This window comes from Tenebrio molitor, chromosome 3, assembly GCF_963966145.1.
Source record: "Tenebrio molitor chromosome 3, icTenMoli1.1, whole genome shotgun sequence".
NCBI classification, from domain to species: Eukaryota; Metazoa; Arthropoda; class Insecta; order Coleoptera; family Tenebrionidae; genus Tenebrio; species Tenebrio molitor.
In genome coordinates, this window is record NC_091048.1 from 7,772,182 (window position 1) to 7,798,825 (window position 26,644).

At 34.2% G+C, this 26,644-nt stretch overlaps 2 protein-coding genes and 1 long non-coding RNA gene across 3 annotated transcripts in view; 1 reads left to right on the forward strand and 2 right to left on the reverse strand.

Moving 5' to 3' along the window:
- The window catches only part of dtn (transmembrane protein 132C dtn), a 177,823-nt gene that overhangs the window by 100,460 nt on the left and 50,719 nt on the right, over window positions 1-26,644 (forward strand). Inside the window, 1 exon segment of the mRNA XM_069040843.1 lies at window positions 8,922-9,129. Coding sequence (XP_068896944.1) covers window positions 8,922-9,129 — 208 coding nt within the window.
- Window positions 7,115-8,328, reverse strand: LOC138125509 (uncharacterized). The gene is made up of 2 exons (XR_011157475.1): window positions 7,306-8,328; window positions 7,115-7,249 (listed from the first exon to the last, which is right to left on the reverse strand). It is a non-coding gene; the product is annotated as an uncharacterized lncRNA (long non-coding RNA).
- LOC138125484 (leucine-rich repeat-containing protein 70-like) lies at window positions 24,313-25,486 on the reverse strand. Its single transcript, XM_069040825.1, has one exon. The coding sequence runs from the start codon at window positions 25,396-25,398 to the stop codon at window positions 24,409-24,411; it is 990 nt and encodes a 329-aa protein (XP_068896926.1). The 5' UTR covers window positions 25,399-25,486; the 3' UTR covers window positions 24,313-24,408.

The following is a 26,644-nucleotide window of genomic DNA, read 5'->3' on the forward strand; positions in this document are numbered from 1 at the left end:
AAAAATGATTTTGAAAGTTGAAATGTAAAACTGCGTTTAATTCAAAATCTAATTGGTATTTTTTTCCGTAGATTTCGTAAATAATTGTAGGAAGTGAATCTGGGTAGGTTAGTATAAAAATCAGAATTTGACTTTTTGGTTGAAATTTACATTTTAATTTTTTTTTTTTTGGCTTTGTTTGTAAGTGAAAAATTATCAAAAAATTATGAAATGTACCTTACCAATAGCCAGGTAAGTCTGAAAAATTTCGACAATTTTATTTAATTAGAAGTCGCGATTTCTCGCGTGCGCGTATACGATGCCCCACCCGGTACAGTGAGCGCCAAAAGTTTTGAATAATGAAAATATTTTCTTTCCCGTTTAGTTTTTCCAAAATAACTGGGACACGTCAATATTTTGAAACTAACTTAGGATATTAAATTTCTCCTCAAAGTTAGGGTTGAAGGGTCGATTGTGAGCGCACCACGGATTACAGATCACAGATAAATTGTTTAAATCTAACCTCACTTTTTGCGTTGTCTGTGTTTTTACTCTGTAGGCTGACGAGTGGTGCGTTCACAATCGACTCTTCAACGCCAACTTGGAGGATCAATTTCAATGAACACCCTATATATTATTGAAAAACCAAAAATTCACTTTTTATGAATTATTTTTTATTACTTGTAATTATATGGCGCCCTCTGACCTACGTAATAAAATAATATTTTTTTAGAATTTCGGGGCACACTCCGCTCGTTACACTTTGTTCGAAACAATAATGTGTTGCATTTTACATGAAATTTCAACGACCTTCATTCTACTTTATCTGCAAAATTCCCCAAGAGCTCTCTTTAAAAATTCATAAAATCCACAAACCTTTTCCCCGACCGTGAACTTCCAAGAAAAATCCGACCACTTTCGATTGTAGATCACAATCACGATAGGACCGTCGACGAAAATTTGGCATTTTGCCGTGTCACATTTACGCATCTTGCGACATTTTTGTCGTTCTTTATTACCGTGGTTATGGGAGCATTGTGTAAAGCTCAGACATGACTTGCAGGGGTAACAGCATACCGGGTTTTGTTTACTGTTTTTAATGTACGCACTTCAAAATACAAGAGAAAAATAACATAATTCCGAATATGTGAACGCATTTCTGCCGTCTAAAATATTGAGTAGTAGCATAAATAATGCAGCTTTTGCGTAACGTAACAAGTACATGAGTCAGCATAAGACTTGGCTGGAGAGAAATACGAAAATAATATGAATACGTAGGTTATTCTAAAAAATTCATCAAATTAATATACAGTGACAGTTTATAATTTGCCTTTTACAATTATTGTTAGATTTGCATGGTGAAGATGCAAATTTAACACGTGAGAATTTTAGAGTAATCATTTATTGTGGTTTTAAATGGAAACATACAGGCTGTCCCAAAAGATCAGATTTAAAGGGCATATTCCTTTTAGTCGTGATGGAGGTAAAAAACGTTAAGAAAAATATTCAGGGTGCAATAACTTCTTAGTTACGAATTTTTCAAATTGAGCAAGAGTGTTCGAGCAGTTTTCACTTGTAATATCCCTAGTGCATTGATTATTTCCGGAAATTTTTTCGAATGCATTTCTAAAACGTATTAATTAGCCCGAGTGGAACACGAGGGCTAATTACGTTTTGGAAATGCATGAGAATAAAATTTCCGAATATTAATCAATGCACGAGGGCATATTCGGTAAGAAAATCGCAACGACACGGACATTATGCTTCTTAAATTATAAATTTTTAAATCGTACGACACTCATTAAAGACCAATAGAAAAATTAGTTCACGAGCCATAACCAAGACAACAAAATAAATGATTTTGATTGGCTGAAAAAATTTCCACTTATTAATCACAGTTAGGTTGGTCTACCTACAAAAAATTTCCAAGAAATTTTTTTATTGCCATGGTTATGGCTCGTGAACTAATTTTTCTATTGGTCATTAATGAGTGTGTACGATTTTCACCAGAAAACTGAGTTCTTTCCTTCAGTTACTAAGTAACGTGTAATATAATACGCATGAATAATAAAAATTACTACATACTAGAATTATCTTGCTAAGCAATTTAAAGTTGAATTTACCTGAAATTGAACAGCGATCTTCTGATTGGTCAAATTTAATTGTTAATCACAAAAAAACTACTACACTCTGACCATTTTTTTGAACGCTATTGTTTTCATTTATCACCAAGGAAAACACACTGTAAGTTTGATCCACGAATTCTGGAACACCTGTATATCTAAAGATGCCGTCAAAGAAAACCAATTTCAGCTTTTTTTTGGCGAAAACATGGCTGGGGTTCGGAAACGATAGAATTATTGCTAATTGATAATGATATTTTGTGCTCAAAAGTAACATTTCGTTTAACGGTGCAAAGAAATTCTAAAAAATACAAAGAAGATGACGAAAGGTGGATATAGGTATTTACAGCTGAGTCTAAAAAGTAATCAATGATAATAAGTGTCTCGCACAGTTAATAAAGTATAGAGAGTACATAGAAAAAGATAATTGCTTGTTATTTTTCAAAATCTAAACCCACTTATTCGAAATGATTTATTTTGGAAGTTTCATAATGGATAATTATTTTTTGAAGTAGAAAAGAAGTTGTCCAGGACTTAGAGTAAGGACCTCCTGAAGATTTGGTTGGCCAGAAACAAATTTTACAAATTCAAGTGTGCATCCTTTGGGAAATCTAAAACACAAAGTTAACGCATACCTTTCTCATTTGGGAGAGGAGTTTTTCTCACACAAATTATAACAGATGAAAAATGAAACCTTTATTAGCTATTTATGCACCAAGGGCGTTACAACGATGATTACGCCCGGAGAACGATGAATCCAGCTCGAGGGCTTTAGCCCGAGAGATGGATATCGTTCGATGGGCGTAATCATTCGGTGACGCCGTGGTGCATACAATATTTTATTTTTCACTATACGTGTTCTTAAAAAAAAAAAATTGGCATCTTTGCAATTATCAGTTGATAAGGGCGTTATGAATTTATTATGCCCTGTATTATGCCCCGGTTGTTATGGACATGTTTACGTATTTCGTATCCTAGGAGTTATCATGCAATTATACTAAAGTGAAAAATAAAATAATGTTACGCGCCGGAACCTTGAGAATATGCCATCATCACATTTGAGACAATTTGTTTTACTCCAAGGAGGCAACTAGATCAATCTGAAGAATAAACGGAATTGTTTACCATGAGCTTTTAAATCTTAACCAGGCCAGCAAGAAAGAAGTTTATTGTGATCAGTTAAGAAACTGAAGGCCAAGTTAAAGAGGTAAGAGAAGCATTGCCAATAGGAATGGATGAGTAGGAATGATGCAGCCTCTATATTCTTCAGAATTGTTTCTATGGGATTACTAATTGGTAATTCGTCTTCCTTGCAACTTTTGTTCAATCTGCAGAGAGGGACTATTACAATTAAAATTAAATTAAAGTGCATTTTACTGTGCTCAAAATTCTTACCGTCTCTGTAGGTACATCTTCACATGTTCAAATTATATCATCAACAATCCAAACCAGTCCTCAACATTAAGTTTTTGTTACAGTTATAAACCAGAACACAAGAATTATGCCTTAAAAATCTGAGATTAATAAATAAAGCGCGAGATGCAGCCATATTCCATAAAATTATTCAACGCTTTGCCAGACTGCATGAAGAAGAAACCGGCATAAGTCCTTTTAATAAAGACTATTAAAAACTGTTTATTTAAACTGGCTTTTTTCTCTTTTGATTGTAACTTCATATGCATTAAATAAATCTTTGCGCGAAAACTTTATTTTGTTTCTTTGCTTTTAATCATTTAATCTTTTTGCTATACATAATTATATTTTTGTCGTCAAGAATAGAGAAGGAAAATATACAAGGTGATTCACGAGTAATAATGAGGCTAACAAAATTTGTGATGCAACCAACAATACATGTATGTTTTTATTGAATAGTGCCACATAATGATTTTGATTAAATCTGACAAATGTAACGTCGGGCATGTTGACTATGTTTTATAAAATGAAAATATGTATATATGTTTTAATTCACACAATCAGTCCAAACCAAATGTAATGTTAGCTGCATCACAAATTTCGTTAGGCTCATAAGTCATAATTACTCGTGAACCACCCTGTATAAAACTTAGATTGATTCAACTGAAAATATATGTTGAATAGGCGCAGGCGCTACTGGATTGTTCAATTCATCCAATGAAACCTGATCTATTATGAATTGATATGTCAGTATGTCAAAGTCGGGTCAAATGGAATTAATGATTAACATCGGCTTTTTAATGTTCAATTTATGTAAACATACGCGTTCTTTACATTCTTCACATTACTCCTTCTTCTACTTTAACTCGTACTAGTTTTTTTCAACTGTTCCCTAAAAAATATTTGAAAATTTGTGGATATCAACATTATTGAACGGTAGATGGAACGCTATAATGTTTTATTATGTAAAAATGAAACGTAGCGTGGTTAACTGAAAATAAATGCATTTTCTTGTTTGCAATATTGTAATAATGTTTTAATGACTGGATATATTATTTTTCTCGATGCGTCCGACACGTTGAGTGAAATATAGTCACGTTTTGTTTCATTTTGCATTCATTCGGGTATTAATAATACTTAAAAATTCGTTCACTGCTAAATAGAAGGTAAAAAGACCTCTATTGCCATTTAAAATTGTTGAATTGATCGTCCTTAGAGATATGTAAACTGACCTATCTGAGAATTTTTGCCAAACAAAAATTTTGGGAATTTTTTCTACAATCTGTAAACTGACACTTACCACATGCGATTTGGGAGATGTAGGTTGACTTTACTTCACGATTTGTGGTCGTCACGTGTCATGTATTGTTTATGTATGTTGACTGTACTAAATAAGTAAAAGTAAAGTAAGTAAAATTGAATTTTTATGATTAAATGATGTCACGACAAAGAATTTTGATTTAATTTTTTTTTATATGAGTAGTGAAAAAAGTAATGTACAGTCGTGGGCAGAAAAAAGTGGGACAATGTTTTTTCGCTAATGTAAGCCTGGTTGAAATTTTACTCTTTCTATGGTTACTACTAAAATATTTATCATACTAATTCTGTTTTTTTCTGATCAGGGCGCTGTGCAATCATTCTTATCGATTAATTCCCACGTACATCAAACGTGCGTGTTCAGCCAACCAGAGCGCTTGCTTTCATCCAATCAAAAATGTTTATCGCGTTAAAAACATCCTACTACACTGTCATCTGTCAAAAGTGATTAAAATTGCATGCTACTCCTGTCAAATTCTCAAATTGTTTTTAATAATTGTGTTTTTAATAACTGTATTATAAATAAATAATTACCTAACGTTAAAGTTTGTGTAATCTGTTTCAAAATTAAAAATCCACCACCTGTTGAATTATGTTGGCAGAAACAAAGAAATCCCTAGAATAAGTTTCATTTTTTTTGGGTTGGCCCAACACTACGCCAAAATTTGACATTGAACTGTTGAGTTTATTTACGTAACACAAAATAATTATTATGTACATAAAGGTGGTAGCTACCATATCACACTTTTCGTGTGAAAAATAAAATGAGAATAAATAAAACAGGATGAACTACGACCAAAACGACTGTCAACAATTTTCTATTATAACCCCACTTTTTCCAACACTTGCAAACACACTAAAAACAAAAGTTGGCGACGTTGTCGGTTGTATTTTCGATGTAGAATGCAGTGTTGGTGGATTTTTGATTTTGAAACAAATTATATTCTAGAATTAATCTTGCCAAAAATAACACTATCTAATTTTTTGCTTTAGACAATTTTACTCGCCGATATTTGGGCATTTTTATTCAAAGGTTAAACCTCTCGGGCCTATCAAGAATAAAAATGCCCAAATTCAACTCGTAAAAAAATTAGGTTTTGTTATTTTACCATAGAGTATTGACCATTCGTCCTCGGCTCTAGTGACGATCCCCGCTTTAACTACATTACTAATGTGTACCATGATCGTCTTATTACTTTTTTGGCTTTTTTTTAAGTGTCATCATTCAAACTTCAAAAGTAGGCCCGGTTTACTCAACTCAATTTTAGCTAAATTTCTTAATAAAACTTGTCCTAATTTTTTCTGTCCGTGACTGTACATTATATGGAAATTTACAGATTGACTATTTAATTCTAATGGATATAGAAGAGTAGAATAAATCTTACTTGCTTCCTTTGTAATCTAATACGAGTTTATTATAGCGTTTTCATGTGACTTTGACGGTTCAAGTGATAAAACTATAATATTCACCAAATTAACAAAGAGGCAGTTAGTATCTTTGCAGGCTACTCATTGCAGATGACGGATTGAATAACTGAGCATCTGCAAATAGACAGTTTTACGTTTCCTACTTGCTCATTCCATTTGAATCTATTTTAATTAAAATGACCTTTGTGCTGAGATATTTTTCAGGCAAACTTACGATGCAACATAATATGTAAAGGACAATCGCTGGTCCTTTGGTGAAGAATATATTTGATGTCATCTAGTAAACTGAAATTGCATTCGGAATGCATTTCAAAATCACAAATATTGTTTGCGTGAAAAATAATATTGTCGTATCGGGTGTTCATTTAAATTTATCCCCAAAGTAGGCGTTGAAGAGTCGATTGTGAACGCACCACGGATTACAGATCACGGATCAGCTGTTTAAATCTAACCTCACTTTTTGCGTTGTCTGTGTTTTTACTCTGCAGAGTGACGAGTGGTGCGTTCACACTCGACTCTTCATCTTAAACGCCGACTTTGAGGATAAATTTAAATGAACACTCGGTATTATATACTTCAGTTCTACATAAATTGTGATCAATGCCTAGACGTTTTTGTCGCTGGTAATAAACGTGAACAAGGTTTACATACGAGTATACAGAGTGATCAACAAGAAACCAAATCAAGAGTGCTACCTCATCTTTTGTTTTATCGAAACGTATTTCTATCATGAATCAGCCACTTTTACTTACTTGCTGTGCACTCGTTTTGTTGGTTGCCTACCTCTCAAAAATCTATTATTAATTGCCTTTATAATTTTTTTGTAATTCATGAATAATAGATTTAAAAGAAAGTTATAATTAATTATTATTTATTATTGATTAAGGAAAAAACACACAGTTACACAAAATTCCTTCATAAGGCACAATCTTTAGATACAACATTTTAAAAATAATTATTTTTTACAATTCTTTGTTTTGTTGTTTTCTCTAAGAAAAGGACAAAAGTTATTATTCTCTAATTTTTTGGGTAATTGAGAACTTACTCGTATCTTTTCTAGCAGTGTTTAAAACATTTAAATTACTCCAAGGTCAGAAAATAAGTTTTCACAAACACTGCTCAAAATGTTCTCCATTGTGGTCCAGACAGAATCAAACTCGCCTCTCATAATTTCAAAAAGCCTTATGAAGCTGTCAATTTGTTTAGGGTAATGTGTGGGTTTTATTTCTTGCAACACACAAAGGGAAACAAATCAATATCCTTCTTAAAAATTTCCTGATAAGTGCCAGAACACAATTTAACTTGTTGTCTTAAACGCCTTATGGAAGTTGAGGGATGTTCCTTGATAATTTATTGAACATTTTGCACCATTTCTAAAATGTGAACTAAGGATTGACCTGACTTCTTCTTAATGATGGATTATAATTTGCTAAAATTATGCACTATAATTTTAAGACATTGATAAACTTGTTGATAACCAATACCATCAGGTTCGGACATCTGGCTTGAAATTCTTCGGTGTAAGGGGGTACAAAGTAAGGCCAGTCTTCATTTTCTTGTTTCACCCTCTTTCAAAAATAATCTAATAAAAATGCCTTCTCTTTAATGGTAAAACCCATTTTACAACTTATTCTGGGATAATTATTGCTTACAACTTCAATAAACGTCTGTAAACTTTGCCGATATCGAAGATTTATTTTCTAGGTTAAATCACTTAAATTGTCAACAACAACAACCTTGAATTTTGAAATGTGACATTTCAAGGAAGCATCTCCGTACCAGTGGCGTCGCGTTTGGCAATAAAGATGATAATTTACTTACTCTTACAAATGTAAAATGTTGCTCTTATTAATCTTATAAATTGTTTCCCTTATCTTATAATAATAATAAAATGCACAATTATAATTCCAACGTCTAAAATTCATAAGGTATCATTTTTTATTAAGTAGCGTTTAAGACCATAAATTGTCTACGCCCATGTTTTGACCGCTTATGTGCATATGATTTTGCTACGACGTGATCGATAATTTGCAACGCTTGCTCTGATTTGGATTCTTGTTGATCACTCTGTACTATTTGTATACCATGTATACTATTTTTGAAAAATACACACTAAAATTTTTTGACAAGTTTTACTAAAATTAAATCTTTCTGAACAATGATTAGAATGTGAAAACAATGACAATTAATCAAAACAAGCGATTGATAATTTAGTTTCCAACAAATTGATTACACTTGAATTAAATATTAATTAGTAATTAACAATAAAATGTTAATGGATACATTTGTAGTTGTGTCTGATAATTAATTTCGTCAATCAATTTAACAAATAGCAATCGTAATAGGATTAATTTTTAATAGATTTCCTGTCCAACATGCAACTAATTAAAAACATCCGTGACATTTTATGCACCTTTAAAGTAAGTGGGAGTATTTCTGGCATTAGTCCGTACTCGGAATTGGTGGCAATGACGTCACATTTTTGCGCACACTTCAAATGCAGCCACAAGATCATTCTTTTAAATCGCCGTCGGAGTCCTTCTCTTTTTGTGAATGACCGAGTAAATGCGTCCTCGTTTGTGTGTCAGTCAAAACATTCGACTTTTGCCAGACTGAACCCGAAATGTCCCGTCCAGGATCTGACTGGCGTGTTATTTTCAGCGTTATAGAGCTATTCACGTGGCTGATAGAGGTGGGCGAGGACGACTCGGAGCCTTACGAGGGTGCCAGGATCGTCTGGTCGGCCAAATTCGAGCCGCATCAGGACGAGACGGATAATGGAGAGATCCATCGAACGGAAGGCCGGAAATCCACCACTCGTTTCGACGTCCAGAAAGACGACATCCAAGCCGTGGTCCCCATCAGCAAGGTAAAGTGCTTCCGGTCGGTCTATTTCCAGCCTATACTCGTCCGACCGCGATTTATTTGCATGTTTACGATGTGTGCGCAAATGGTCCGCTAAATAGGCCATTAGCACCCGTCAACATGTATCTTGGAAAAATTTAATCTAAGCGGAGATTTATGTCGCGACGTGCTAAAACGTTCCCTAATTAAATTGTTGCAAGGGTGCCTCTCCCAAGTCCGAACGTTGAAAGGTTGAGGACGTCGATAATTTTGCTTAGGCATGTTTCGAAGCCACAACGGATTTAATTCAGTTAAAAATCATACTTTTTCGTCGCTAACAGCGTTGGCCTAACTGAATTTACATGACTAGCGCGGATTTGTCGACTTAAAATATATTAAAGCATAATTAAAATTGTTTTTGGAAAAATGTACAATGATATAGAATTAATTAAAATACATATCTACAGGGTTTATTGAAACTTGTACAGATATTTTAATCACGAGCTACTGGCTTCATGTAGAACTCGGAAAAAATATTTAAAAAATTCTATATCAAAAACTAAAATGACATTTATTTTTTGAGCTACAATTTTTTTTAATTGCTTTTGGTCTTCTACGTTGTCCCACAACCTCGTAGGTAAAATTTCGGCACATTTTAAAAATACACCCTGTATATCATGTTTTATAAAATGTACGCCAATGCGAAGTAACCTATAGGAAATATGCTTTAAAACAAGGAAACCGCAACAATACAATTTTATAAATATTTTTTCCGAGTTCTACATGAAGCTAGTAGCTCGCGATTAAAATATCTGTATAACTTTCCTGTATAGCCAAATACAAAGTTTCAACTTTATTTTTACTTACACTTACACAGCTTGTCAGTTTGAATAAGACAGTGCAATAAAAAAATTAATCGAGTAAGTCATTATTATCATGGTCCAGTTGGCAAAACTTGCTGTATTTGACAACCGTGAAGTTTGCTGTTAGATGTTACAGAGCTTAAATATGTTTTTCTTCAAATATCAGTAAAATATGACATTACACTACTGGATGGATAATGATAAGTATCACTTCACTGCCATGACATTTGACGAGCGGCAGACAAAGTAAATTAGCCAAATCATTTGAAATTCTTAACTCGAATTCGTTTCTGAATCTGACATATTGAATGGATTAGGAAAATTCAAAGAAATTTGTTTTTGCTTACACAAGACATTTGATTTGTGTGATCAGAAAAAAAAGTGTTTCAAATTTCTCGTTATTACGTCTTCGACAGTACCAGAAAGTTGTTTTTCGAATTTTAACTGTAGTCGTTGGGACTGGATTTGTCGAATGGGGGGAGGTTACTCCCACTCAACTAAAAATGTTCCATCACCATCATAATCTCCAGAAACTATTGTCATAATTTCTCCTGCTGATTCCTGTGGATCAGGAATTGAACCTTCACGTTCTTGGAAATATTTTTCAACAAAAACGTAAAAGACGTTAAGGTTTTAATTAATTTAATATTTAAAATCAAGTTGATGCTAGATGCCAATGCCAGACTGCTTTATTTTCTGCTTCACCGTGAAAAACAAGTCAGCTTTAACAAGTTGTTATGAAAATTGCTGACTATTAATGAGCAACTCGTCGGTCTTTAAAACGCTCATTTCACTCGCGTTTTAAACTGGTTCCATAAAGAGCCCAATTTACACACGAACTCGTTGAATAAACTAGTATTTTCTATTTTGCACCTTTAGCACAGTCAGTATAACACTCAAACGGGTTTCGAAAAGAAGTTCTTTTCGATACCGGTTTCAGGAACATTTACTTAAATTTTTAATGTTGGTAGCGACTCAGTGAGTAGTTGCAATTGTTCGTTTAGTTACCAGTGTTACCAACCCTTTATATTTGCCAAATATGTATAATTTTTTTAGCATTGTGTTTTGAAATCTTTTTTAATTTAAAATAGGGGCAAAATAGAAAAAATATTGTATTACGCTCGTTTTATAAGCCATTTTGTCGCACTTGTTTGCTTTATAGCACTCCTCGCTGCGCTCCTCGTGCTCTAAAAAACGCGTGCGACAAAATGGTGTCTTATAAAACTCGTATAATAAATTACTATATTAGGGAGAAAAGTGGTAAAATTTAAAAAAAAAAACAATCTAACAAAAATCGCATTTGAGATTTTTCAATTATTGCCTATGAAAGCGTTATTTGTGTTGACATACTTTCAAAAGTTTTTGTGTTCCCTACAGAGAACATTTTGGAATAATCGATGAAAATTCCCATAAGATATGTACAAAAAAATATTTTTAATGTGTGTAACACAATCACATCATGTTGGAAGTTCCAGAAATTTTATTCGGGGTTATTAAAATCTGTTTATAGTGTTGTGCTGCGCAAAATACTTTCTTGTACGTTTTATATCTCCCCAACTAAAGCTCAGATTTATTAGCCTTGTGCAGGAATTTTTATGTTTCTTAAATAGGATATTTCCTGGAGGAAAATGACCATGTGAATAATGAAATATGACTAAATAAAATTCTAGACTGTGTGTAGAATGGGTGGAATAATCAGGAAAGAGTATAAATAGAAGGTGACTCTTAATTAATAAGTGTGAAATTATATAATGCACATAGGAAAACAAAATAAATACGGTCCATGCATACACATATACTCGTAAGTGAGTTGGTCTTCATTCCCTATGAACACTTAATTAAATTTATTTGATTCTCGTTGCCATTTTCTGAAATGAATTGAGTATTATTTAGCAGATTGGACGTTTTGGTCATATTTCAACCTCTCCGAGACAACAAATCTAATTGAGAACATTATGATCCGACCATTGTAGTTATTAATTAATGTAGAGTGAGGTCAAGTGTTATTTTATTGAAACAAGCTTTCAGGAAGTTTGCGAACATATAATAAAAAGTGGATTTAACAAACTTTATGAAACACTGCGAGATTTAAAAGCTTGCAATTTGTTTTTTGGGTCTTAAGTTTATCTCGTTTCCATCGTGGTGTTGTAAAGTTCTGGCTAATTAATTCCTCACGAGAAATAATGTTTTATTATCATTATTTATATAAAGAAAATCGAAAAAAGTTTAAATACTTTTGTATTTAATTAAGAACATCAGTCAGTATTAGTTGGATATTTGGGAAAGTTTAGAAAAATCGATTTAAAGTATCTACCTACGATATAAAATTTTTCTGCGTGTTTAATATGGAATAGCTTGTAAAGGTTTTAATTCTGGCAAACTTTTTCCAAAATTCGTTGACCAGAAGTGGATATTTTGTAATGTCAGTTTGGTAGAACGTGGTGGAAACGCAGGACGCAGTCCTAAACTAATTACACGATGCCCATAAAATTGTTAAAGATAAGAGACTGTTGCACCTGCTCTGTGTGCCGCCCAGAAAATATCCAGACTGAACTTCTTCATCATTTAGTTGATTAATGAACGGTTCCAAAATCAATTCTCCAGATATCGTATTGTTAAAAGAAGATCGGCACATATACATAGGTACTCGTCTACGAGAAAATGCCAACCACACTCCAACTTTTAAAGGATGGAAAGGAGTAGCCAAATATATGGAACCAGGCTTCATCACAAAAAAATCTAAGGTCCAATAACTTTAAAACCAAATCCAATATTAAAGATGACTTTGCGGATCAATCAGTAAAAGTTGTTGTATCCTGGATATTTTACGAGTATAAGGATACATATGTATTCTTTTTGTAACGCCAAGAGGCACTTCCGACCGTTGAGACAATCTTGTTAATGATGTTTGTGGATTGTGCTTCAGTCGTTGCCTTAAATCCTCAACAACTTCTTCAGACACTGCAAGCCTTCCAATTGATATTCCTTTATTTACGCTTCAATTTCCAACAAATCTATTGATTTCACGTCTAATATGGGCCACCAAAGACGTTTCCTCGGTCTGAACATCGGAATGGAATTCATTCTTGCAGGCCGATACTGAATAACTATTATTTACTGAATGTTCTACGTCAATAATACGTTACAGTAAACATACCTTGTTCTAGTGAATAAACCAATTTTACCGTTGCTAAAGCAAGAGGCTGTTTATGTCTAAAGTCTATTTTTGCGTGGTAGGCGGTTGCGCGCCCCATTTACAAAATCTTGCAACGAAATGCGACCTCCCCATTGGTTAGTGGAATAGAACCGAAAAAATATTTACTTTTTACTAAAACTAATGCCCTCCGCGGGGTAGTCTTGAAAAAGACTGTTTTGACCAACAAATAAAACTGCAAAATGACAAATACGAGTCATAGAAATAACAGGCAACTACGATAATAACATTTTTATAACACCCCTGTAGAATTGTTTAGAGGTTCACATTTTTCTTAATAATTAATGAAATATTACCACCAATTTTCTTATTCATCTGCTTAATGCTCAATTGCGGAAGTGCTATAATTTGGACCTTTTTTGTGGTTTTGAAATATCCACACAAAAACACTTCAAAATGTAGGTACAGAAGAAGAGAGACTGTCGAATGAAATTTATAGAACCAAACCCTTACGTATTCTGTTAGTTATGTCTCTATTCCATATTAAGAGCGTATTCCATGATCGGGTCGTTTTCCAATATTTAACAAATGGGTTACATTTGCATGAACTAGATAATTTTAATTTGACTCTGATTGTAACCGACCAACGTAAAATCTGTTTATTTTACCAATAATTTATATTGAATATTTAATCATGTATACATTTATTTACACAAAATCATATCTATTTCATATTCCACTACGTTTTGAAAGTGGATTAATAAATGCACCCTTAAATAAATAATCCACTGCTTTGGTAAATAAATCATTTGTTTGTTACTCTTCAATTATAAGATTTGGGATAATTCTACCACTGTATGTATTTAATTAGAAGCCCGACGTCGAATTCAGGAAACCTGGATAAAATACCGCCGCCAGCTATTGATAACCTGATTTTCAATTTGTCTCAACGTATCACGAAATTCTGTTGGTTTCACTCAATTAATTGCTTTCTGTTTGTCTTTATTCTTTTTTAGTTGAATGTTTGACCATTTTTATATTTCGTTGAGTTTCACTAACTTTGTTTCATTAAAATAGTCTGTTCTGTTTTTTCGGAACGCAGTATATATTTCTGTTTTGAGTAATAATAGTTGTATTAGAAATGATTTAATAAATATATCCAGGATTGATTTTTTCTAACACTTTCCAAAAGCTATAGGATCACATCACCACAACCATTTCAGTAGTCTAATTACACTGCGCCGCAAAATTAAGGCATAATTTCAAAACTCGTGTTTTTGAGCCAAATTTATTTCCGGTTACAACATTTAGAACTGTAAAGTATTAAAGAAGTAGATTTATAAAAGTAAACACTACAATAATCAGAACACAACAAAGAAATCAAGAAAACAAAAAAATAAAAAAAATCAAATTCGGAGGAAACAAAGAAATTCAACATTTAATAGTGCGTGTTGGCACACCGTGCCTTTATTACAGCTGCATAACATTGTCTCATGCTTAAAATGAGGTTTTGTATAACTCTTTGCTTAATTTCTTCTCAAACTTGAGTTAGACCCAAAGACAGCTGATGAAGAGTTGGTGGATTTGGTAACCTTCTAACTCTTTTATCTGTAGGATCCCACAATTACTCGATGAGGTTTAGATCTGAACTCCTTGCTGGCCATTGCATTTGCACAATTTCGACCTCACGGAAATAATGCTGCACTATTCCCGCAACGTGCGGTCGACCATTATCGTGCATAAAAATAAAGTCATCCCAATAAATGGTCGGAATGGGACAATATGAGGTTCCAGAATATTGGTAATGTACGTCGCCGCATTTTGGTTTCCTCTTTCTAGCACCACCAACTCTGTGCGAGCGTCGAAAGTGACACCTGCTCAAACCATAACGGAACCTCTTCCAAAATTGACTTTTGGGATAATGTTACATTGAGCATATCACTCTCCTGAGCATCGGTTCACCCGGACACGTCTGTAACTTTGATCCAGGCAAAATCTGGACTCGTCAGAGAACATTACTAACCTCCATTGATCCAATTCCCAATCAACGTGATTTTGGGTAAACAGCAATCGTACTCTTCGGTGAGCCGCTGTTTACTGTGGGCCCCTTGCTGGTATCCTGGGCCTTAAATCGTGTTCAGCAAGTCTTCTTCTAACAGTATTTGCACTAATTTGGAATTGATATCTTCCTAAAGTCATAACTTGCAAAGCTGGAGCAGTCAGAGTCCTGTGTCTCAACGACTGTAAAAGCAGAAAACGATCCCGTTGAGCTGTTGTTGTTCGTCTGCGTCCTTGTCCAGGTCTTCTAGAGTATTCTCCTGTCTCGTGGAAACGACGCAAAACTCTAGATACCGTTGACTGGTGCAGATCAAGACCATTTGCAATACCTTGTTGATTAATATCGTCTTCGCCTAGTACAACAATTTGTGCACATTGTTCGGCTGTTGTATGTCAACTTGAACGTTCATAGGGATTCATTTTCGAAATGTATGACTGAAGGAACCAAAACCTCTTACTAACCGTCTCTCAAATCCACAATCAAAATGCTTTACTAAATTGACCAATAACACTAATACAAACTTTTCATAATAAACAACTTTAGAAGTTATCAACATGGCGATTTTTGCTACTAAACAAAAGAAATACGATAAAATAAGAGATTCAGCCTAAGGAAATCGCAGAAGAAGTAAAATACAAAAGACTACAGTTCATTTTTACTTTATGCGATAATTTTGCGGCGCAGTGTAGAATTACTACCTGTAGCAGTGGTATAGGTGTTGGATTTTCTCATGGGCTATCGCTCTCAAGTAGGCACTACAAACCGACCCGAAAACATCGTCATTCGTTACGTCTATTACGTCTATTTGCATGTAAAGTAGTCGACATTTTCAATTTTCATTTACATATTTTTCACTGGTTCATGCTCCGCTTTCGCGCTGATATTTCCAAGGTCACAGCCTATGAAAGAATCCAATACCTCTAACATGTTTGATGTCTTTGTTGCTCTTCTTAATTGTTTTTGCAATACCTGTTTGAGTTTGATTTATTAATTGTTGGTTATTTCAACAACCCCAGCCTGGCAATACTAAATCGAATAAAACTGGATCCTGTCAATGTAACTTTTTTCTTTCTTCATATAAGAATCTTTCGTCTGTGAAGATGATCATTATTCTTCTAAGGAAATTGAGTTATTTCCGTAAAAAAATCACTTTGAAAATTTAAGAAATGTAATTTTTTTCTCGCTTAGAGTCATCATGTCATTTTTGCGTGTGGTTTTTAATCTACCGTGTGGAAATTACTTATGGGATAAATTCAGTAATTTCAAAACTAATCATTTGCCGAAAACGCTGAAACAGGTCAATTTTTGTTTTTAATAATGCTTATTTTAAGTTGCTTCACTTGTTCATGACGTCATCCATTTTTGAGCTATGTCATCATCAATTTTTTTAAATGACAACCCCCACTTTTTTCTTCTCTTTCTGATAGTCCTTCCTACTACCTAAACGATGAATGAAAAAAATTGGTACCTTACATAACAATTTTTTTGAGAAAATAAATTTTATTTCAAAAATTTAATTTAATTTTTAATGTACTTATTTTTTTTTAGAAAAAACCAAATAGAATTTGGTTATTTAAAATCGAGGGTTTACTTTAATAGACCAAACAATTTAGAAGATTTATGACAGAGAATTCGCGCTGAAATGGAACAAATGAGCCTTGACATTATTGAGCGCGGTGTACAGTGCCAAAAGTTGGCGGGGGATAATTTCAACATTTGCGTTACATTTTATTGTTAACCTTAGATGTTTGTTTCTTTCTGTTTAAGGTCAATTAAAATTTTTACATTAAAAATTAAATTTTTGAAGTAAAATTTGTCATTTTCTCAAAAAAATTGTTATCTAAGGTACCAATTTTTTTCATTAATCGTTTAGGTAGTATAAGGTCTATCAGAAAAAGAAGAAAAAAGTCAGTGTTGTCATTTAAAAAAAATGGTGATGACGTCATAGCTCAAAAATGGATGACGTCATGAACAAGTGAAGCAACTTAAAATAAGCACCATGAGAAATAAAAATCGACCTGTTTCAGCGTTTTTGACAAATGTCATTAGTTTTCATATTATTGAATTTATTCCATAAGTGGTTTCCACACTGTATATTACCTATTTAAAAACCATGTACACCTGACCTGACAGACCTGAGAGGAGATGTTCTCACTCCTCCCCCTTGGTTTAATAATTATGTTTTCTGGTGAGAGTAGAAAATAATTGTTTAGTGCTCTTTGATGTTAAAAACCATAGACCAATAGACATTTACTAGCTTTTATACACTTTTTTATTCTCAAATTTTCAAATGCAGATTTATGGATTTTTGTTCTCAAACTAATATAGGTGTTATCAATCTTATTTGCTTGACTTCATTCTGCTTGGAAGTTTTGGATAATCAAATAATCCACCAATTGATGTACGCTACATTTATCTCACATTTTCTCACATTTCTTCAATCCATTTGATAAAATTTGATCACGAAATTGGAACGCTGAGGTTTCTCAGGCTCCTTAATTGACTTAATTAATAAATTACTATCTTAATTATTTAATTAATAGATGTTGATTATGTTCTCATTGATTTGGTAATACAACAATATTCCTGGCATCTCAGTTCTTGAACTCCTTTTGTCTGAGAAGTTTTATGTTAAAATGGGAGACCATAATTGGAGTGAAGTTCAAATTTGATCATAGTTAAAAGTTGTGAGTTGAAAACAGCAAAATAAATCATGATCCTCGAGGTCGGAAGTTTGCTGATCATCTGCCATAACAAACATCCAGGATCCTGATTATGCGGAAGATTTGAATTCCTCTCCGTGCACGCTGCACTGCGTCGTTGCATGGGAACGTGAGCCGCTTTCTTCCGTTAGGACAAATCCGATCCGGGAACTCCTTTGAATAAGAGTTCAAAAAATATAAAACGAAAGCTTTCAAGCTTGGCGTTCGCAAAGAACGTAGTATTAAAAAAAACACATACGAAGTTGCGTCAGTTGCTCTTAAAGGCGTTATAATTCTTGAATTCCTGTAAACTGCGCCGTTTCTATTCAATTATTTAGCCTCCGGAGATACCGATGGGGCGCATCCGCCCGGAATATTAACTAAAGCCCACATTAAAACGCGCACTTGGCATAACGGCCACACATATCCCACCAAAAAGCAGGGCAATCTTGCAAGTGGTCGTTTATTGCCGACATGTTATGCTAAAAGTTCTAATGAAGCGTAAAAGGGGCGGATCACGGGGCACGCCCCTTCGCAGTTGACCCCTTAATGAAATTCTTTGGCGTGCCGGTTCACCTGGAAGTCGCGTCCGGAACGACAAATCGACAGTCGAAAGGATTTTGGCTCGCTACCAAACACGATGACGATTTTGTTTACAGTATATTTTACTCAATCAATAATCCTGAAGGACTTCCAAGAAGTTTCCAGGATCCGTTTGTTATGCAAACATCGATACGTCCTCTTCTCACCCCATCCATTATATTTCTCCATTTGGGAAGATCCGGGCCAATTCCGAGAACCAGCGGCGTGTTAAGATAACCCAGTGATAGAATTCTAATCTATCAATAGGGAACTGGAGAGCATTTAAAACATTTTTTTCTTTTCACTTAGTTTAATTAAGAAGACAGTTATTTTCGATTTTGAAACGTACCTAGTGGCAAACAAAAACTTTAAATCTTTGATGTTCACAGGGTGAGGCAAAAATATCATTTTTTCCATGTTTCTTCTATCATTTCAAGTTAACAAATATGTAGTTTTAAACTATTTTGCATGGATAACAAATTTCATTGTTTGGAAACTCGTGTGCTGGATCTCCATCACCACTCCATCATTTTTAGTCTGCACAATAAAAACTCACAACAAACAACGCAAAAAGTGAGGTTAGATTTAAACAGCTGATCCGTAGTGCGTTCACAATGGACTCTCCAACGCCAACTTTGACGGGAAATTAAACAAACACCCAATATGATAATATACTTTTGAATATTAAAATTTACAATAAAAAAAAATACGTTGTATGAATATAATTCTTTACAGAAAATGTCATTTCATACGAAGGACTCAACTTCTTAATCTAAGCAACTATAAATAAAAAAAAAACGATAGGTTAAAATTTCGTGTGCACTTGTATCTACATATTCGTTAAATATTCGTATAATTTAAATATTCAAATAACTACATACATATTTGAATTTAAAGTGCTCAAAAATTGGAATATTGGAATAATTCCAATATGGGTCTCAGTTCTACTTTCTATTCGTTTAAACAAAAAAGTCTAACACTGACGCTCAATTAACAGGATCAACCAACTCGTTCCAATTACAACACAAAAAATTACAACAGTTCACTAAAATAGTAGTTTATTCTACCCACGAGTGCCAAAAAAAGCCCAATTTACACACGAACGACTTGAATACAACGTTTTGTGGTTCGACGAACCCCTTGAAGGCTCCAAATTGCTTAAAATCTTTAAAATTAGGTTGACGTTTCGTTTTGACAAGTTGTGACATTTATCAAAATCTGTTCACACAGCAAATTCTAACAGTATCGAACAAAATAGTATATTATGCAACAAGATTTATAAACGGCACTTTAGATACGCGTTTTATGTTAGGCACGAGCGAAGCGTAGCGGAGCGAGTGTTTAATAAACAAGTGTCTAGAGAAGTTTATAAACGAGTTGAATACTATACTTTTTCTACGACCAAATTAACAAATGGAACACACAAACGAAACAAGCAACTTTTTTATTAAACGTTAATTTAAACATACAAACTAAATGAACATACCAAATAGGAATATATATATTTCTCAGGATACAAACTGTTGGTGGCTTCAGGTCCATATTTGAAAAATACAACGAATTATTCCACTGCAATGACGTTTTCTTTCACGCCGGATGCGAAACTGATAAACGTCAAAATAACAACTTGATCTAGAGCTAAATATGTCCAAAAAATTCAAGCCGTGTTTAAAGAAACTTCGAGCGTGTTTAATATCCCGAAAACGCCCGAATGGACACCAAGTTGTGACTAATGAACAATCGTTTTTAAAGTGACGTTTTATACACTATTTGTCAGTGCAAAATGTGACACTTTAGAGAAGGAAGTAAAAAAAACAATTTTCCCAACGCTGGCGAATGCTCAATGACACTTTGTTAAAACACTGAGCTGGGAAATGTCAAAATTTATAGAGGGTATTGAAAAGCTTAATTCTATTCGATGACAGAATGTAGGTAACGAATATACAGTCGATGGAAAAATAAAACTAGGACAAAAATGACAATCACATAAGTCTAAAGACTTTACAAATTTGCATGGTTTAGGTAATTTAGGTAATTATCACAAATAGGTTAACTTTGGTATGACATATTATATAGACCCTGACAAATATATTGACAATTCAATAGTCTGATTTACATAGATTAAATGTCCCAATTTTATTTGTCCACCGACCGTACCTATATATTACTGTTAAATAAAAATAGGTGAATTGCTTTTCTTTCCATTAAGATTTTTTTAAAAGTTAGAAGGAATTTATGATATGACTTGATAACAGAAATTGTCAGATTTTTTCAAATTAAAAATTAATAATTCTGGAGAAGTAAACAATGTTTCAAAGTCATTAAAAAAATTAATTTACTCGTATGATTGTACTGACTACATAAAACCACGTTTTTAAATTTTATTTAATCTTGAGTAAAGTGGTACGAGTAGGTACCTATGTATAATCCTTTGACAGAAGAAGATTGAGAGGTAGTCCGGCAAAAAAATTGAGCTTTAATTTTATGTACCATTGTGTTAACATGTACAATCGTGGCCATCCAAAAGTGAACGATAGCTTGCCAAAATTTCCGTATTTTTCGTTAAATTAAATTAGGTTGTTTTCATTGGCGTTCGTGCAGCCTGTTTTCTTGCCAACGCCTTGTTGCAAGTCTTACTGCAATGTAATTCTCTCGCCACAGTAGCCAATGAGCAATTTTCTTCTAGATTCAATAGCCTTAGCTGTCTGAATCGATGTGAGATGTCCTAGCATTTAAATAAAAATACAATAATTTTTTTAACGCTAGTGTCAAACTGTGACATTTTAGGACGCCTATGATTTAAAGTAAAAATCAAACTATTAAAAAAAAAAGTTCACTTTTGGATGGCCGCGATTGTACTCACCGAAAAAGTTCTTACAGTGAATATCGATGAAATTGTAGAGCAAGTTTCAAATTCTCGAAGGGCCTCAGGTTAACGACAAAACTTTGGTATGTTCAGATAAGAAAAACACGGTAATGTTTACATATTATACTGTATATTACTTAGTTAATTCGATAATTTAAAATTCATTTATAAACTTTAGCTGTGTTAAAATATTAATTGGTCAAAATGAAAGCACGATCGTTCGTTCGACCGCTCTTGTGATGTTGTTTCAAGGCATGATTTTAATAAAACAATTAAATCGATAGTTATTTACAGTAAGAGTGAAGAAGGCAAAGCTTTCGTTCACGCGAATTGCGTGCAATTCAAGTGAACGAAAGCAGCCTTGCTCTCAAGTGCTGTATTTGGTTTTGTTCGATACTCCTTAGAAAGTGAGTCTGTAACTTTGTATTCAAAATTCATTTTATTAAAAGTATATACAATGTGATTAAAAAAAAATCAATCATGGAGGTAGTATTAACAGGAGGGAGCATTCCCTATACCGTCAATGCATTAAGCTTGTTTGACACGATGCTAAATTTTGTAGAAAATTTGTTAGAAAATGAGAGAGACCCTCGACAGGACCAATGTCCTGACTGCTCGAATCTTTTCAGTAGCGTGCTCAACAAGAATAATTTGGGGAATTTGGGCATTTCAGTTATTTTGCCTTCGGCTTTACGTGTGAGTGGTTTTGGTATGAATTTTCTCCGTGTTTGGGTGTTGTTTTATTGTTTTTGTTGTTATTTTTGAACTTTTTGTAATTCAGAAGAATTGCAAAGAGAGCGAAAAATACCAATTTTACCACGCCACTGGAAAGGCACATGGATAGTGCGCCCTGTATTTAGTACCACTTTATAGCAGTGCGCATTTACGCGGCATTTCCGCTTTTTTCAAATAGTGCTCCCTCCTGTTAATACTACCTCCATGGGTTCAATGCATGGGCGCAGAGAATTTGTGGTCTCAAACGCTACTTTATAAAAAAATCATATCTAATGAATTTTATACGTTGTGCATTTTATTATTATTGTCTGATAATGGAGAAAATGTATAAAATAGACCAGCGCAACATTTTACATTCGTAAGAATGGGCTTTATTGCCAAACCCGTCGCCACTGGTAAGCAGATTTCTCAGGGAAATGTCAAAGGAACGTTAAGGATGTGTTGTTGTTAACCTTCTAACAAATTTTCGATTTCGGCAAATTTTTCAGACGTTTACTGTAATTGTAAGCAATAATTAAACCAGAATAAGTGGTAAAATGTGTTTTACCGTTGAAGATAAAGCATTAATTACCATCAATAATTAATTAATTTTTAATAGATTTTTCGATAGGTAGGCAACCAATAAAACGACTGTGCATAGCAAGTATACATATGGGTATCAATCAACGATGAGGTAGCACCCTTGATTTGTTTTCTTTTTGATCACTCGGTACAAGAAGCAAAAATGTTGGTTGGCCTGATAATATAAGGTATATTTTTTAGCTAGTTTATTAAAATTTTTAAATCTCTCTCAGAACAGAAATTAAAATATAATGAAACATTTTTACTTGGCGTAAATTATAATTTATTAAATTTTGTTTCCAACCATGACTCTAATTTCAATTTCCACCCAACGGTACCACGTCCTGAAGCTGTCACCTCACTTACTATCTGAAACCTAGTTGTGTTCTAAATTAGGTCGATTTCCTCTTTTTAATGGATTATGAAAAGTGATGGGGTCCTGTATTTACACAACTCTTTCTTGTAAGTAATTTTATTTTTAACTTCGCACAAATAACTTCAGTACAATTTTTTGTAAATTAACACAGGTCTACAACATGAATTTAATAAAGAATTGTTTCGTTTTGAAATGTTTTGTTAAAGTGTATTTATGTAAGTACAACTAAAAATTGTATACATAAAATTTCCTTCGCGTCACATTTAACAACTACAGCAATTTGCCAATTATGTCTTTGAGGTAGCTCTTTCTTCTGAACCCAATGTAAATTCTTACCTTCCCATCACATTCACAGAGAAAACAAGAAAATCCATTGATGTAGCTTTTGTGTTTACCTGAATATCACTATTTACAAAACATAATTATAGAGCCAAGGAATAAAATTATTTGACCTTGAAATTGCCAACTCAACGTGAACAACATATACGTATAAAAACATTCAAACTATGTAAATTTATACAGTCCCTTTTAACTATTTTTTTCGCTTTTTAAACACAGGATAAGCAACATGTCAACCAATCTTACCGATCTATAAAGCGAATTTTTATTCACAATTCGTCATGCCAAGTTGTTTTCCCATTCGTTCCCCGCTTTAAATCCTAACGAGCCACCACTGCTCCAATTGAACTTCAAAAACGCGATCGATTCGAATTATTTGTGTGCTTCATGAAGGCTTTATAAAGCCGTCTGGAGCCGAGATAAAAACCAGTCGACGTTGTTGGCAAGTCTTGACGTCGTCTCGTTTGTAAAAAGGCCATCCTTTTGTCTGGCAGGGGCGTCCCGCCATCGACTCCTTTAATGCGGCCGCCTCCACCGCCACAACCTTGGCGACAATTTCCCTGCAATAATTCATCGAGGCGCCGCGATGGTCGAAAAAATTTGAAAAACAAGCCTCCACAATTGCCACACAAGTGACGCCCTCGACCTCCTGACACTTTTAAATTATCTCCGCTCATTCAGTTGAAAGTTATTTATAAATCGCCACCAGAGCAAATCGTAAAGATTAATGATTTTCAACCCTCACACAATCGATTCCGAATTAGCCGCCCGATAAATCAGAGACCTACAATGAATTTTTTACTTTGCCAAAATTAGAACCTCGTTCGCGCGCAGGTGTCCATCACGTCGACAAGTCCCCGTCAACCCTTTTCAAAACGATTTTTTTTTCGTGGTCTATTGTTGGGGCAATCAGAAAATAACGATGATTTCTTATCGCGATTAACACTAACCTACATTTAACTTAATCTAGATAAATTGGCCATTATCCTCGAAGGGGAAGTGCAACGAGGCATATTTTATTGCTACAGTAATATAGTCAAGTGGTAATATTTATTAATTAAGCCGGATTAGTTTTCAGGAAAGAGCCAAAAAGGCGTTGTGGGGTGCAAATTGCACTCTTCGGTAGATGAAAAGGTGAAAGTAGCCCTCAAAGCGTGGTCCTTGACGAAATTCGTCGCCGCCTCTAGACAGTCACAGCTGAGAGGGTTCTTGTCGGCGTGCAGCTCCACTGACACATCTTTCAACAGTCGAAGAGTTTCAGGAGCAAAACAGTTGATCGAATTGTAATCAAAAATCAGATTACTGCGCATGGTGTTCATGCTGTTCACAAACTTGCTGTCTACTTCTGTCAGTCTGTTGTGCTCCAAATGCAAAATCAAATGCGCTTCTTGTTCGTCATTTCCGGCGGAGACCACCGCCCCCGGTTCCACTTCTTCGATCTCGTTTCCTTGCAGCAGTATGTTAATGCGGCTGTTCGCCGGCAAGTTGAACGCCCCACCCTGAAGCTTGCTGATTTTGTTGAAGGACAAATCGATCGAAGAGAGTCCGTGGTTCTGGAGGAACCATTGCGAATCGATCTCGTGGAGCTTGTTCCTGTCCAGATAGATTCTTCTGAGGTGGATGAGATCGGCGAAGGCGTCTTCGTCCACGTTCTCGATCTGATTCTTCGACAGATACAAAGTTGTCAAATTTGCCAGGTTCTCAAACTGTTTTCTTTCGATGGAGGTTAGATGGTTGACGGCCAACGACAGATGAGTTAGACGTGGCAGTTGAAGGAACGCCCCAGGTTGAATCTTGGAGATGTTGGCTTCGATCAAAGACAGATATTTCAGTTTGTGGAAATATTTTATCATGCCGTCGCAGAGGACCGAGACGTTCGCTCGCGTCACTTCGAGCATTTCGTGATTGTCCAACGAGTATAAGTTGACGGATTTGTGATGCAGGCCGCGGCCTTGGACGAGTTTGTGAGCCCAGACGTCGACGTCGTGAAGGGCCCATCTGTTGGGACAGTTTTTGACGCCCACCACAAACACGATCACTAACAGACACTTCAACATTTTTGGAGCAGACCGAATTACACACTGAACTAGATAGTAATTTATTTCGCGTAATAAAGCGTAGAGGTTATCTGCGGTGAACTCTTGGCTTTTGGGGGAATTAGATCTAGACCAAAGTTAAAGTTGTAGGATTGGGTGTTGAGTTCGATTCGACATTTTATGTTTCGTATCAAAACAGGCGTGATACTTGTTTCTAAATACGAGTACAATAACGTCATCTTCCTTATGATTCTTGGGACCGCAAAGTGTTTTGTTATCAACGTTTGGTAACAATAATTTATGTTTACTAAACATGCGGGAAAGAGTTGATACTGTTTTTACTGGAAATTTCCGACTATCTTCTTCTTTGGATTTATTTGTTGTAATATTAAATTTATATTTGATATTAATTAGTGAGCAGTTGCTATAAAAACAAATGAATGTAATAAATAGTTTTGAATAAAAATAATAAAAACAAAAAAGTCTGTCAATAGTTTATTGAATTAAAATAATACTACAAAGGGTTATGGGCCCAGGAGAATATTAAAAGAAAGAAGATTTAATAGAAGAAGATGAGTGGAAATGTAATAAGAATTGAACCACTGGGAAAAGAAAATTATGATACATGGAAACTTCAGATGGAGGCAGTTCTCGTAAAGAACGAAATGTGGGGATATGTAAATGGATCTATTGAAAAACCAAATAATGAAGAAAATACGATTTGGGAAGAAAACGACAAAAAGGCAAGAGCAGATTTAATATTAGCGATAAATCCCAATGAACTAAGGCAAATAAAAAATTGTGTAACTTCAAATGGAATATGGAAAAAATTAAAGGAGCTTTATGAATCAAAAGGTCCTGCAAGAAAAGCTACGTTGTTAAAACAACTAATAATGTCCAAAATGAATGAAGGAGAAACGATGAAAAATCACCTAAATAATTTCTTTAATATCATCGATAAATTAGAAGAAATGGAACTAAAAATTGTAGATGATGTCGTAACAATATTGTTACTGTATAGCATTCCAGATTCATAAATTTCCGGATCGCAATAGAATCTCGTGATGAGTTACCGAAGCCAGAAACACTGAAAATAAAGCTTACGGAAGAATATGAAGCAAGAAAAAGTAGAGAAAATCAAAATTCTCCGGGTGCTCTATTAATTAAAAAATGTTATAAGAAAGAAGATGGACCAAAATCATCAAAGGAAAATTTAAGAAAAAATAATTTCAAAGAAGCATTCAGATTTAAATGTCATTATTGCAAG

What these genes read in the sequence shown, in the direction of transcription:
- LOC138125484 (XM_069040825.1), bottom strand. Translation starts at nt 25,398, where the DNA reads ATGTTGAAGTGTCTGTTAGTGATCGTGTTTGTGGTGGGCGTCAAAAAC.